The sequence below is a fragment of the Scomber scombrus genome, chromosome 18 (assembly GCF_963691925.1).
Source record: "Scomber scombrus chromosome 18, fScoSco1.1, whole genome shotgun sequence".
NCBI lineage: Eukaryota > Metazoa > Chordata > Actinopteri > Scombriformes > Scombridae > Scomber > Scomber scombrus.
In genome coordinates this window covers 21,638,702-21,653,112 of record NC_084987.1, presented here as the reverse complement: position 1 = coordinate 21,653,112, position 14,411 = coordinate 21,638,702, and the positions used below count along the sequence as shown (strand labels likewise).

General features: G+C 43.9%; 1 protein-coding gene across 2 annotated transcripts in view; it reads left to right on the top strand.

The window, feature by feature from the left end:
- The first annotated feature begins 1,242 nt into the window (after nt 1-1,242).
- smurf2 (SMAD specific E3 ubiquitin protein ligase 2) overlaps nt 1,243-14,411 on the top strand; it is a 50,225-nt gene continuing 37,056 nt past the window's right edge. For both annotated transcript variants that reach the window (XM_062439530.1, XM_062439529.1), the window contains exon 1: nt 1,243-1,717. In XM_062439530.1, coding sequence (XP_062295514.1) covers nt 1,666-1,717 — 52 coding nt within the window. In that variant the 5' untranslated portion in view covers nt 1,243-1,665. The remainder of the gene's footprint in view (nt 1,718-14,411) is intronic.

Sequence of the window (14,411 nt, the reverse complement as noted above, 5' to 3'; positions counted from 1 at the left end):
ACCGTATACTACATTTACATGACAGATGTTATTGGTTAGGTTGCAGATTCAGATTTTATTCACAAAATGTAACAATTAAAATATTGTGTATTATCATTCATTAGACTATCCAGCATTATATGAGAATTAAAAGCTCCTCTTTGAAGACAAGTTAAGTTCATTTAAGTACATTATGCTAATATTACATCTCTTCTACACTTAAAGATCCTCCACAGACATGTTTTAAAATGTATATAAAATACTCTACTTTGAATAATAATTTGTGCCTGATAGTGTTTCTTACAAAAAACATTTTTAAATCCTTAAAATGGAATCTACTTCATGGTGATTTAAAATCCTAATCTATAAATATGCAATATTTAATGTCAAAAGTTTAACAGTAGGACACAGGGTGTCTCCTACTGGTGTGCATCTGACAGCATGTGTAGCCTGCTGTCATTGTTTGAATTAATAGATAAAAATGAACAGATTCATTTTAATTGCCACTATGATACTATTTCTAACAGAGTTGAAGCTGGGTAAGACTCCACCACTTTAATGGGTGAGATTGTTGGACAAGTGCCTAGAACGCTATCCAGGTTGCCATAAAAAGGAATTTTGTCCTTCTCAATGGTTGATGCAACATTTTTTCTAATGACATGGCACAGCTTAGGGGTGGTTAGCAAAGCGGGGGTCCTTTAGAGGTTTCCCCAGTAAAAAGGGGAATCATTTATTTCCACAATAATTCAAACCTTAAGTGACACAATGACTATTTTGGTCATGTGTTTCATACACTTTCTGTAATAAAACATCTAAAAACAAAAATCTTATCAAATTGGGGTCCATTATCTATTTTGTGTCACTTTAGGGGGCATCGATGTGGAAAAATGTGATAACCACTGCCTTAAAGGGCCCTTAGATAGAGAGAAGGTAAAAATAAAGCAAGACGGAGTTTGCCTGGGGGCAACCAAATCACTAAATCCACCCTGGATGACATTGTCCTCATAAATGAAATAACTGTGGTGGTGAAAGGGGGCCTGGAGTTGTGTATATTCTGGCTACGCCCCTGTGTAAAGTCATAAATTGTCATAAACACAGGGAGTGTTTATTCATGCCATCAAAGTAAACCAAGGACACACTGGGAGCTGTGTGTGAATTGCAGCTAGGTGCCACATGTTGAGAGAGAGAAATGTTTCACTCCCCCAGAGTGTGTTGTCGTCACTGGTCAGCTCCTAGCAGCAGCAGCAACAGCAGCAGCAGCAGCCTCCTGAGGTGGGATCCGCACCGCAGGACTCAACAGTTCAACTCTGGACGAGCGGAGAGGAGGCACAGGCTCCTTCCGAAGATGTGAAGACAAACACTGCGTTACAGCGCCGCGACTCCCAGCTAGCTCCGTTCTACGGCTTTTTCCCCCCCCTCGGAGAAATAATTTCTAGTGAATGCAGTTTGCAACAGTACTACACTTTTTTTTTTTTTTTTTTTTTTTTTTTTTACAAATTATTATTTTTTAAATCTTTTGCATTTGTGAGCTTTCGCTATGGCAGTTCAGTCCACATCCGGGCCACAATGCCTTGACTCCATTATTGTCTAAAACTGGCGGAGAGGTTGATAAACCTTGTCTTTTTTTTTTACACTTAACATCACATTTTTATTAATACGTGCAGTAAAGGCTGGACCCAAGAGGAGATGTCTAACCAAGGAGTTCGGCGGAATGGCCCTGTGAAGCTGCGACTAACAGGTAGCTAGCAATGCTTTTAAATCCCCAAGTAACGCTGTATTCCTCCCCACACACACTAGCTAGGAAGGCTCCGTGTATTTGCTGGATACGAACAGTTCCCATGGGTCATGGAGTTGGCTTACCGCCGGTTCTGTCTCCCATGATTTTCAACGATTTTGTACAGCTACGGCGCATTTTAAATACACATTATTTTACAGGGTTAAGCTAGCCAATATTGAGAAAAACCTGAGCGGGTGTACTTGTAGCTAGATAAAGCTGAATGTGGATATTATTGTTCTTGGAAATAGTCTGAACCTTGTGATTGTCGCCAGTAACCACCACCAGCTATAAGTCGGGTCCCGGAGTAACGTAGCTAGCTGTATATTGTGTTGCTCTTCCACTGAGTTAGTTGTCGCTACGTGAAACCAAAAATGCGGGTTGATATTTTTGCATTTCTGTTAATTTTAACCTGTTTTAATGGATGTAAACATTTGCAGTGTATGGGGGTGCTACACAACTATCACACTGTTCTCTGCTGACTGACGGGCTCTCACAAAGTTGGCTAGCTGTCGTTAGCTTAACCAGATAGCCCGGCAGTTAGCTATAATCAAGCCTTTATGCCAGAACAAGCCTCGGCTGGGGCGACATGCAGCTCCACAGGTCACAAGAGTCTGCAACTGCCTCTGAACAGTGAGCAGTGTCCCATAACTGCCTACTGACGGACAGCTGCCTCCTTTGTTAGTGTTGTTACAACAGGTCACTATTAAGTTGTTTTCCTCCAGTAGAAACAGCATCCTCCAAAAAGCAGCTCTGCCCTGAGCTCAAGTTTAAACAACGAGCAGTTCAAACTTATACAGCTTTATCCTCTCTAAAACACTTTTGTCTCTTTCCCCCAAAATGAATTATGGCTTATGAAGTAACCTGCAGTTCTACTGGTCTATTTGGAAATCTCCCTCTCTCCTTCTCCTCCTCTCTCTCTCCCTCAGCTGTTTGGTTTGTGCCTTTTCAACACAAACAGCAAAAAGGTTTACATGAGAGCGCACTGTTTTGACTGAGAGAAGGGGCCGACAGCTGCCCTTTTTGATGTACATCCAGCATCTGACCTGAAGCAAATTCTTGGGCAGCCTATCCTATCTGGAAGTGCCAAATTAAATATTTAAGCTGGTGCTGTTTCTGATAGGAATAAGTGGAGACAACAAGGAGGGATCTTAATGAAATGGATTTAATGAGCTGGAGATGCTAGATGGCCAAGGACAGCAAGCTTTCAGCAATGTTTTTTACGGTCGTCGTAAGTCATCCAGAGTTCACAGTGCGAGAAGGGTTTTTGCACAAAAATTAGTTACTAAGCATTCATATAACATACACTCTATAGGTTGAAATTGAGCACTCTAGGTTGCTTGGCTTCCAAAACAGTCATTGTTTATTAATTACGTCCACTAATTCATCTTTTTATGTAGTTATCGTTGGACGACCAAGCTAGTTTCTGGTGCTGCTTACAATTTTCCAACCTGTCTACCTCACTTCATTACTTCTTCATTTTTTAGTGATGTTTCTTAGACACATGTCACTACAAAATCTTTTTAGCACGCACGTTCCATGTTAAAAAATCCAGACGAGCCCGCCAGACTGTGAATGAGTTTGTCACTGCAGTTTGAGATGGACTGCAGTGGTCTCCTGCTGGAATGCTAAGAATGCAAGTCCACTGTGGAAAAATGGTGAGAGCGGGACCTCGCAGACCACCTCTCCTCTTGATGCTGAGTGACACTGTACACCACCCTCTAGACTAAATATCACCCATGTTTAAAAAACAATAGGAATTCAACCACTTCTTAAATGTTGGATCTGCTCCTCTGAGAAAATCTTTGCCCCCCTGTCTCTCTCTCTCTCTCTCTGTTTGTATATTTTTTAGCATACTTCAAATTTCTAGAAGAATTATGTAATATTGTGCCATGTCATCCACATGTAGCTCACCGCCTTCTCTTTCAGTTCTCCAGCTTGGAGAGCAGTGCAAAGCAGGGCTGAGAGCAGGAGAGGAAGCTCTATAGGAAGGCAGCAGTCTAGTGGTAAAGCCCAAGTGCTTCATTACACACTGTCATTATGTTTCTTTGTTTAGCGCCCGCACAGCTGCGTGTACTGGGCTGATTGGATTTCTGCACAGAGTGTAACGGGCCCGGTGAGTGTCATCCCGACATCCTAGCCGCACGTCGTCTTCTACAGCCGCGTCGATTTGTGACACATAAGCCGCCGATGAATTTGTTTCCAGGCAGGTCGTGAATGATGAGCTGCTACATTCAAACAGGCTTGTAGCTGTTTGTGCTGTAGGCGTCTCTCCTTTGCTGACAACCACCCCCCCACCCCCTTGTCCATTTGAACCAGATGTTGCAGATGTTTTGCCAGCTATTAAACTGGAAAAATATGGCAAGCAAGCTGCTAAAACTAACACTTGGGGTGAGAATTGCCCCTTGACTACACGGGGGGACAGGTTTCCATTATACTGCACAGCTGATCACTCCTAAATTACGTGACACACACAAACACAGCAGACGGCGTAACATGCGTGATCTCCCCACCGGTCCAGGATTACATCACAGAGTCACGGCTCATCGCTCCGTCTGATCATTCTTAAAATGCTGTCATGCAGACACGACTCGTGGCGCCGCTTCCATCGCTTTCCACGCGACCATAAATTTGATGACACGCAGCACAACGCCAAGTCACAGTTTCCTCGAATATGATTTGAGACTGTGCAAAGAAGACAACGCATCCCTCAATCTGCTACAAACTGTCTGTCACATACAAGCGAGATCAGACTCGCAAAAAAACGAGTGAAAGATGTCCCGTCTCTGCCTTTTTAAATACAATATTCGCACGTCTGTCAGAATTCTAAAAAATCAGCTGATTTCCGATCTGATTCTGAGTGTTTACTGCCCGCTTTTTGTCTCAGCTAGGAGTTTACATGTGACTTGTTAAGCATATGGTTTGCTCATCTGAATTCTTTGGCGCGCTGCAGACGAGCAGAAGAGGGCTATCTCAGTGGGATTCCCTAGAATTCTCCATTCGCATTCCCACCTCTTCCTCTCTGAGTCACTCCTGTTCTTTCCGTTTGTAAGCTTCTTCCCTCTCAGACCCGGTCCTCAGTATATTTCACCCACCCTTACTAACTGAGCTTCCTCCGCGTTCCCTGGTTCTCTTTCTGTCTGGTGGAACCTCTGTAGGTCATTTAATCAGCTGCCATCGCAAATTAGCACGATGTGTCCAAATAGAAGTCCTTGCGCTCTTATTTTTCGATGAAATAGTCGCGGAATCTCCCTCTGCTCCGTTCCCCTTGCAGGACGACTGACAGTTGAATGGACACAGATGCTGCACGAGAATAAAACAGACTTATTTTAAAGATGCAACAAAGGCCTCTGGGGGGGGGGGGGGGGGGGGTTCACACTGGCCCACTGTGTGGCTTTGAGTGAAAGGGTTAGGTCTCTCCTTTTTAGCGCGACTCCTCTACTTTTTTCAATGCAGCTCGGTCCCACTGTAGTCTACAGACGGAGGGTCTTTGGATGTCTAATAATTGAAGAAGAAACCTCCACAGCTGGGCACAGATGTGGGGGGGGGGGGGGGGGGGGGTGCGCGGGGTGCGCGGGGTGCGCTGTTGAAGGCACAGGACCTGGTGATCAAATGAGGTTTAATGTGGTCTGAGCCAGCATTCATGTGGTCTCAGTCAGAGCCTTTTTTCTTTTTTTAAACCGAGTAGCTGTATGGAAGTGATTTGGGTTCATCTGGGTGTTCAGACAGGATACATTGTAAATACAAAATGATTAGCTGCATGTGGCAAACTTTTGTATGTACTGACCTATCATGGACATATTGTGCATTTAACAAGATGTGAAGGAAAAGAAAATTATAGGAAAAAAGGGGGCGGGGAGGGAGAATTAATAAAAAAGATTTTAAAAAAGAAGCAATTTTTTTACACATCATTTGTAAACATTTTCCTTCCTCCCGCTGAGAGCCTCCCATCATTTATAAATTGTTCCATCAATTAATTGACTGGCTGGGCTTCGGGCTTTCCTGTTGGTTCAGCTGCTCTTCAACGAGGACAAAGCCTTCTGCGGTCGCTCTGCCCTCAACCGCCGCCAGCAACGGCCCGAAGGAGACCAGATGTAGCAGGGGAGAGAAGGAGAGAGAGTGGGCAGCTTCTTAAGAGAGAGAGAGGAAGTGCTCCCCATACCCCAACACTTGTCCAAACGTCACCCCTGACAGGTGGGGAGAGCAGAACAGTCCAGAACTTCCCCTCCCCTCCACTCTTTTGAGCCCCCCCCCCACCTCCCATCCCCCTGTAATAATAAAGTGAAGAATTGCAGTCATATTACTCAGCAGGGCGTCGGACATTTAGCGTGTTGCTTATAGTGCCGGGCTGGCTAACGACTCTGTCATGTCACTGCATTATAACAGCGTGCCGCAGCTTTGATTAGTGGGCGGCATGTGTGGTTTGGGGGGAGACGGGCCCTTCCTGCCGAGCGGAGCATCAACACTTCAGAATGTCGACTTTGTAATATTAGCAACAGACAATATTTTCCTGTATCCACACACCCTGTTTCATCTGGAGCCTGAGAGAACAGAGAAAATGACCCACCACGATCTCTGTTTGACCGTCCCACAGCTTCTGTTGACTTGATTTTTGTAGTTTTTCTGTCGTTGGTGTTATCGCCTCAACTGTCACATATCGCTCGATGGAGAGAGAAGGAGTGGAAAGTCATCATAGGAGGCATCTGCAAAAACTTAGAGAATGTGGCGTTCATCTGAAACGTGCACATGCATGAGTGTGATGGTGTCTTGCCCAGATGATGTTGCGTTTTAACTTTTTTGCTGTATTAGCTCTCTGCGATGGCACACCCTATGTGTCAATGAACTACACCCAAATTAATGAGGGGTTTGTTTGTCTTATAACGCAGCGCTAATGTCGGTCTGAACACCATCACAGCTGCATTCAACAAAACATCTGCAGCACTGAATTCTGTGCTTTACAATTTAAGCACATTTTATCATCAGAAACAGTGTCTTATCAATTTCAACAATCCAGAAAGAGATTATTCAAAATGTAATAATATATTGAATTAAATTAATATATCTATGAATTTGTAACTATGCAACACAACAAAGGAAGTGATTCAATACACAGTACACTCAGACATTAGCATGAAGAAGATACATCAGTGCTATGGCCTGAAGTAATCCCTCACATGTTTGTTACTGATCACACTGCACCTTTTTAAAATAAATTAAAAAACAATTACAAAAAAACATTGGTAAAATGAGTCTTATAGTGAAGGGATTTGAACAGCAATTTACTCCGAAAGTCATGAATGAAGACACTAATCAGCTGTAGAATGGGTATGTTAGGATTTTATCAATATCTTATACATAGCCTCATCAGTCCAGCTCCTACAACATACATTCAGAACAGGTTGAGAAATGATTTTTATTTTAAATATAACAATGTTTCTAGCAGCAGCAACAACAGTAAAGTTTACAACAGCAAAGTCACAATATAAACTCAGTAATATCTCACTGGGAACAAAATCTAAGCTGTCAATAAAGTAGATAATACTGCTGACATCAAAATACTGAGTGAAGTTTATACAGAATGAAGGACACAGACTTCAGTCAGTATCAGTCCTTCCTCCTGTCCTCTGTCCTTCTCCCTCTGTGGCAGGTCGAGGGGGGGTGCAGTCTCAGCCAGTAGTTTACAAGAATTTGCCACATTTTAAGATTTGTGGCAAACTAAGCTAAACTGTTATGTGAGTTGCATACAGCCAGCTTGTTCATAATAACTCGCTACATACAAAGAAGTTGAAAATATCACATACTTGTTTAACCGGTGTTTGATAAATTACTCTTATTGGCTTTTTACTCGCAAAGCTTTTATTGCACTTAAAATAATGAGCGTCCAGTTGTCGTTGACTCAAGTAAAACTTTATCTTTAACTCAACCTGGCTAACCTGTCTCAATTTGCACTCTGCTCATAAAGAAAAAGACACCTGCAAGTATCCTCTTTTATGCAGTCATAATGGTTTAAGTCACAATTAATTACAGTTCATAAAGAATTAAAATGAATGCGGTGTGTTGAGCCAGCATGAGTCATATGACTTTCTACATCTCAATATACACTTTGCGAGCATGTGCGGAGGAGAGAGAGGATGATAGTCTGGTCGGCTCTTGGAGAAGTGCTAATCCTCCTGGGTGGTTTGGGATAGACCTGCTTCAAAGGCCCCGCTCTTTTAACCTGGCTTTGGTGGTTAATGGGTCAGAATTGGATTAGCGGTGACTGTGAGGGGAGGGTGGGGGGGTTTGGAGAGGGGGGGCTCGAGCGAGAACTAAAACTGATTCTTGTCCGCAGGCTCTTCTCCTATCATTTCTGCCTGGCTGCTGTCCCTCCTTCCCCACCGCCCACCACCCGAGCCTCTCCATTTCTTGCCTATTTCCCAAACTGGCGCTCGCTTTGAAGTTCAAAACTCGACTCGGGGGTGTTTTTTTTCTCTTTCTTATCAGAGATGGTTGCATGCATATCCGATGTCAGTGTAGAACCATGTTTGACTTTAGATGCTCGTAGTTTTCCTCAGTCTACACGAACAGGAGAATTCTCTGTGTCAGACATTTTTCATTACATGTTATTTTATTGACTAGGTGAGCCTTACAGCTGTGTGTCACTGATGCTTTGGAAGCTTTCTATGCTTTCATCATACAGCGTGTGTTTGGATATTTAAGTAAGTCGCACAGCGCATTACAAAGATTTGGATCATTTCTGTTTGATGCCGTGCTGCTTTTATGACATTCCCATGGCTGTTAGTCACATGTTGAACATGTAGACTAAGTGTTCAGCTACCCACCAATTAAGGGTTAATTAGGGGGTAATTAATTCTACAGTCTACACAGTTAATCTCAACCTAGATTTCTTTTTTGTGGTGCTGTTCAGTATGAAAATGACACCGGAGAAACAAACTTAATTGCACATCTGATAAAGCAGAATGAAGGGAGAAGAAACAGCTACCAGCTTCATGATTATAAGCTGTTCCTGTTTAGATAAGTCTTACACTCATCAACCGTCTCACAATATGTCTGGCTTTTGTGTTGGTGGAAGAGACCCATCCTGCTACCACACAGTCCTTTCCTCTTATCATTATCCTGGTCAATGTTTCACGCCTCTCTGAAAGGTTAAGGTCGTGGACCGGCACGGCTGCTGCTGTCAACATTCCACCTTTGATAGGTGACTAAAGCTTTGGCATTAAGCTCATTTCCTCCTGCATTTGTTTTGTAGGGATGTCTGCGATCATTATCTTCTCTCTCAGCAGTGCCCAGGTGAGATCACTCAGCAAGTTTGCACAAAGTCTCATTAGCTCTGATATATATCTACACGCAAGGCTTGTTTCACTTTCCCTACAAAACAGGACAGGAGGTGGAGGTGGAGGCAGGGTGGCCGCCGCGTTCCCCCACCCAGCTGTCTGACGGAGGAGAGTAACCTGAGATTAATTTTTGGACGTGCTGGCTCTGCTTTTAAACCTGGACGGACACGGGTTGATACGATTAACTCTGTAACTCTGACTAACCTCAAGCAGATGGGGCTAGGGGGTGGGTGGGGGGGGTATCTCAAGTCTCCAGTGTTACTGGCTTTAAAGGTTTGGGGGGGCAGAAGGGGGATTCGGCGCGAAAGCCGCAAGACGCCAACAGCTGACAAGAGACGTCTGTCCGTGCCTGGGCCTGACGTTTGAGCCCCTTCAGTCCTCTGAGGAGACAGGATCACAAGAGAGATGTTTATATTCACACCAGATCACATTTCAAATGGCATGTTTGCCGAAGTTGAACAATTACACCGAAGGATTCCTGTGTAGTAAAAAAAGAAATACGCACAGAGAAGCAAATGTGATATTTCAATACACTTTTTTATTTATTTTTTTCGCTCTGGCTCTGGATGTAAAAGAATCCTAAATATGCACAGCAACAGCAGCTTAAAGTGAGTCAGTATCTGTTGTCTATTAGCGATGGCTGTTGAGATCGGTCTCAGTGATGTAACCGTCTGCTTGATAAGAGTTTGCCTTTACAGGAAATTCATTATGAAACTAACCTTTAAATCAAGGATGGGGATTGCCAGATGTCTGATGATTCATAGGTTTCAGCTCTCCAGCAGATATTACAGAAACTCCCAGTCAGTCATGTTGGGAATTTTTTCGGAGACAGAGCCCAATATTTACTCTTACAAACCTTATTACCGGCATAGCACTTGATGTGATAACTTTCTGTCAACACCTTCAGGCTAAAAGACTTTTGTTTGCCAACATAGAAGTTATTTACACTTTGATTTCCCCCACGACTGAATGAAATTATTCATTAACTCATTTCAGGCTTGTGATAGTCACATGTAGCATTCAACACATTTTGCGCTCAGTGTTACTCAATAGCAGTGAAGCGTATTCACCTTTTAACGATGCGCTACAGTATATTCTTTCTTTTTGTAAAAGTGTTAATAGGTTATTTATCACATTCCACAGCTTTGATGACATTCGTCTATCCACATTGTTAAAAATAACCTCAGTGTGACTCGTAAACGTGGCTTCATTAGACAATCCGGAGGCACGGAAGGGGATGATTTCATCGATGCTCGGCTAAATTTGGGACAGACATGAAATGTTCCCCGTGGACACGTGCAGTGCACATAGTAAAAGCTGTTTATGGCGTGCACCTGCGCCGCTGCAGCATGCGCTCATGGGTTTTTTGATGAAAGCACTACCATTGCATCATAATGCGTAGTTCATGCTGACAGTTACTGATGATGACAAATGTGTCACATAGGAATAAATGGCGTGGCGTTTTTATACCTGGAGAGCCGGGTCCACCAGTCCTTCTTGGCTCAGTCTGAGAACTACATCAGCCTACGTCATCCACTTGCTAATTGGAATGGATTCTGCAGACAATAGTAGATGACTGTGCAGCGCTTTTATCTCTGATTATGATGTGATTACTTTCCCTGATTCTTAAAAGCAACGCTCCCAGTCCAACACATTCACTGGCAAAGTAAACGGTATATACGGTGTGTGGTAATGATGTAACACTGCTCCCCGATGAAGTTGTGAAATCATTCTTAGAAAACAAAACTCCCCAGGATTTGTGGAGGAGGTGGCGAGGGGGGTGTGTGCTGGTGATGGTGAAGCGGAGAAGCAAAAGCAGTATTTTTCTGGCTCCGCACTTGGACAGCGGTGGTCCTCAACTTCTTCTAAACAGGTTGGTACTATCCACCCTCTCGGCTGCAGCTCGGTCCAGGCCTTTTCCTCTACTCTCCTCCATTACATCAGAGAGGGCGATGCAGCCAAGAAGCCAGAAGAGCCGCGCAAGCCACTCAAAACAGCTCGGGCCCCGGCCAACAGCAGTGCAAGCTTGCAGAAGCCCTGAGCTGAGCTATGCTGTGCTCTGCTTTGCTCACTGTTTTGACTTCTCACTATAGCGGCAGCAGTGATGGCACAGTGGAAGACTTTACTCGCCTGGATGACTCCCTGTTAGGCACGGTGTATCACACAGAGTGGAAAGAGAGTGATGTACTATGCAGGACTTAACAGGAATGCCACTAAAAATTGCCATTGTGGCATGGTTTCCCCCACTATTTGGAGCCGAAAATAGTTGGGGGTGGACTCCTCTTATTATGCAATTACAGTGGACTGTATCACGGAGGGAAAAGGTGACGTGAGATGGATGAAATGTTCTCACACTAAGAACGTTGCCAGCCTCTTTCCTATCCTTTCACGTGTGTCTGTGTGTGTGGAGTTTTCTTATGTAGTCAAACAGGTTTTTTTTGCAAAGAAAGATAAGCACTTCACTCACCCCTGTCTGTGGATTTGTTACAGCTGTGCATCCTTGTGTCGGCACCTTTTATTTTTTTTAGTCTTTGTTTAAAGACCGGTTGTGTCGGAAATCGATCTTTGTTTAACAACACCGCAGGCGAGCAAGTGAGCGTTTCTCACGTGTTGTCACTTTACTGTCCCGGAAACGTTTCATGTTTGTTTTTGCTTTTGTTTTTTCTAGGTTTGTCTTCAGGTGACACAGATGCACCTCTAAACAAGAACTCCGATGCCTTGTATCAGATAGACATAGTGAATGATGTCATTATTGAAGAGATCTACAGTATATTGACTGTCCTGCACAGACTTTATGCATCACATCACCTAAAACGAATCCAAAACCAAACTTAACCTCCCACCCTGTTAATTAATCTCGGCCGATCGCCCAAATATTAACAATGAGTAATAATCACAGGACATTTGATGCCGTACCATTCCCTTATGCAGCGTGTCATCCACAGTCCACATAGTACCACCTGGCACAACAGGTCTGCGCATCCTCCCGACGTCTCGGCATATATTCATGAGATCTGTTGTCACTTTTCCAGCAGGTGCTGAGCGCGATGAATAATGATATACGGCTTCTCTTAGTCATGGCCTTTTATCCTTTTTTTTTTTTTTTTTATGAAGAGAAGCTGAAGGGGGATATATCATGTCTCCCGTCTTCTCTTCTGATTCCGCCGGTTTTCTTTACGTTCACCGGTCACAGCGATTTCCAGCACAACAGATGTCCCCAGACGTCCTTTCCTCATGTGTGTAACAGGAGTCCTGGGAATCTAGATGTTTCTGTGTTTGCGGCTATTTAACGCACATCACAGAGACTTATGAGATCCCTTTTTAATATGTTTCACTGCTGCTTTCCTCTCCTCCGCTCCTCAAATTGTTGACAAGATTGTTCTTTCTCCCCTCTCTCTCTCTCTCTCTCTCTGCACTCGGTTGCACGTGAAAGACAGAGAAGGGAACATGTCTTTGAATGCCTCAATCATTTTTCAAAACTCGGAAAGCAGGAATCAAGATATTTTTCCCCTCTTTTTTTTTTCTTTCTTTTTTTTTTTCTTTTTTTCTTTCTTTTTATTTTGTTTTCACATCAGTCATACAGTGCATCAAAACAATTCTTATATGGCACAGAGATGAATACCAATTATGTCAGTCTTAGGGGGTTTCAGACAGGTAGTCCATGGATTGAAGGCATAGCCCACAAGGGTCCAACATTTTTCTTTCTTTTTGAAGTGTTCCTCTCTGTTTTCCTCTCAATGTAAAATGATGCAGGGGGAGATTGTGTTACTCTTTTTTCCCTCCTAATTTTCTAAAAACCTTTGGAAATTGCAGGTCTATTTAGAGGTATTATAAGATTTTCCTGGCAGTTAGTCGTTCCATGATCACTCTGCTCACCAATGAGTCTAATATCTCTAATATACGAGCAGGAGTCTTATCAGATTTGCATATTGACATACCGGTACGTGGATTTGCTAAGATAGAAAAACCTGCAAAGCTGGGATATTTCCCCGTTGCCTACAAGTCAGTTCTCCCCTCAACCACATTTCCTTCGAGTTCCTGAAACTCTACCCGGCTTCCTCACTCCGCTCTGCCTGTCTGCAGCGAAGGGCTGAAGTTAAGTGGTGTAGCCAGGTCTTTAAAAAGTAACCCACTTTTGTCATGAGCATTGGCAGCGCTGAATGCGCTCGGTGATGGGTGGTGCGGTCGCCTCTGTAGCAAATGTACTGGACTACACAGCTACACCATAAAGCCAGCCTTTTTATTTAGAGGTACACCGGTATCAGCTTTCGAAAGATGATGATGAGGGTGTTGCTGCACTTTCACATGCTTACGCTGCAGTTTAAATGATTCAAAATATGGAAGTAGATGTTAAATAATTTAGAGTTTTAGCTTTCCTAAATAATAGGTGTATTTTTTTAGCCCTGTTTGTGAGTGTGGCACTTCGCCGCTCTGTCAAATGAACTTGGACTCGCTCCCATTCAACTGCGCCATATTTCCTTCCTGTGTCAGACCGAATGCCTGCATGTCTGTACGGTTGCCACTCATGGAAGCTCCAGCACCACAGCTAATATCCAGTGCGATCCACAGCGATAGGGGTTTTACAGAGGCGGCATTCAAAAACCAAACATTACCCAACGCACTGTCATGAAAGATTGATTAGGAGACGGTTCAGAGATTAACAAGAGACAGATAAAGAACAGGTTCACTCGCACTACCATCAGCACTTGTCAGTCACAACTTGCCCCTTCTTCATGTCAGTTTTTTCTCTCCCTCCCTTTTAAGTTTGAAGTCCCATAGATGTTAGGGAGGAGTGGAAAGGGGAAAAAGGAAGCCTTTTGTTTATAGAAGAACAATGCTGCGCATGAGAGTGCACGGTCCCAGGCCTGGAGTCAAAACAGGGCAGACAGACAAACAGGCAGACAGGCAGAGGAAAGGTTGAAGGGTGGGGGTGGGGGGAGTGTGGAGGAGGTTTGGGAGTACTGTTCCCCTGAAGATGTGTCAGACTGTCTGGCGGGGTTGGGTCAGCGCACTTGGACCGGAGGAACCAGGTGGACAGGAAGAGCGGTTCAGAAGGGGGTCAACCCTGAGCTAACGGGGCCTGAAGAGAATTGTTTAGGTTCACACACAGTCATGATTCCACGCAGACAGAGGAGCGGCTGATATTTTGAAATGCCCCCCCCCCTTCTTCTCCCTCTTCCTCTTATTAGGCTGCGTTTCCAGACAGTTTTTGACTCTGGACAGGGATGGGAATGGTGGAATATTACTCTGTTTCCCACACCCCCATTTCCTCCCCCTCATAGGCTCCAGTGTAATGGTTAACCGCAGCGCAACAGACTAGAGGC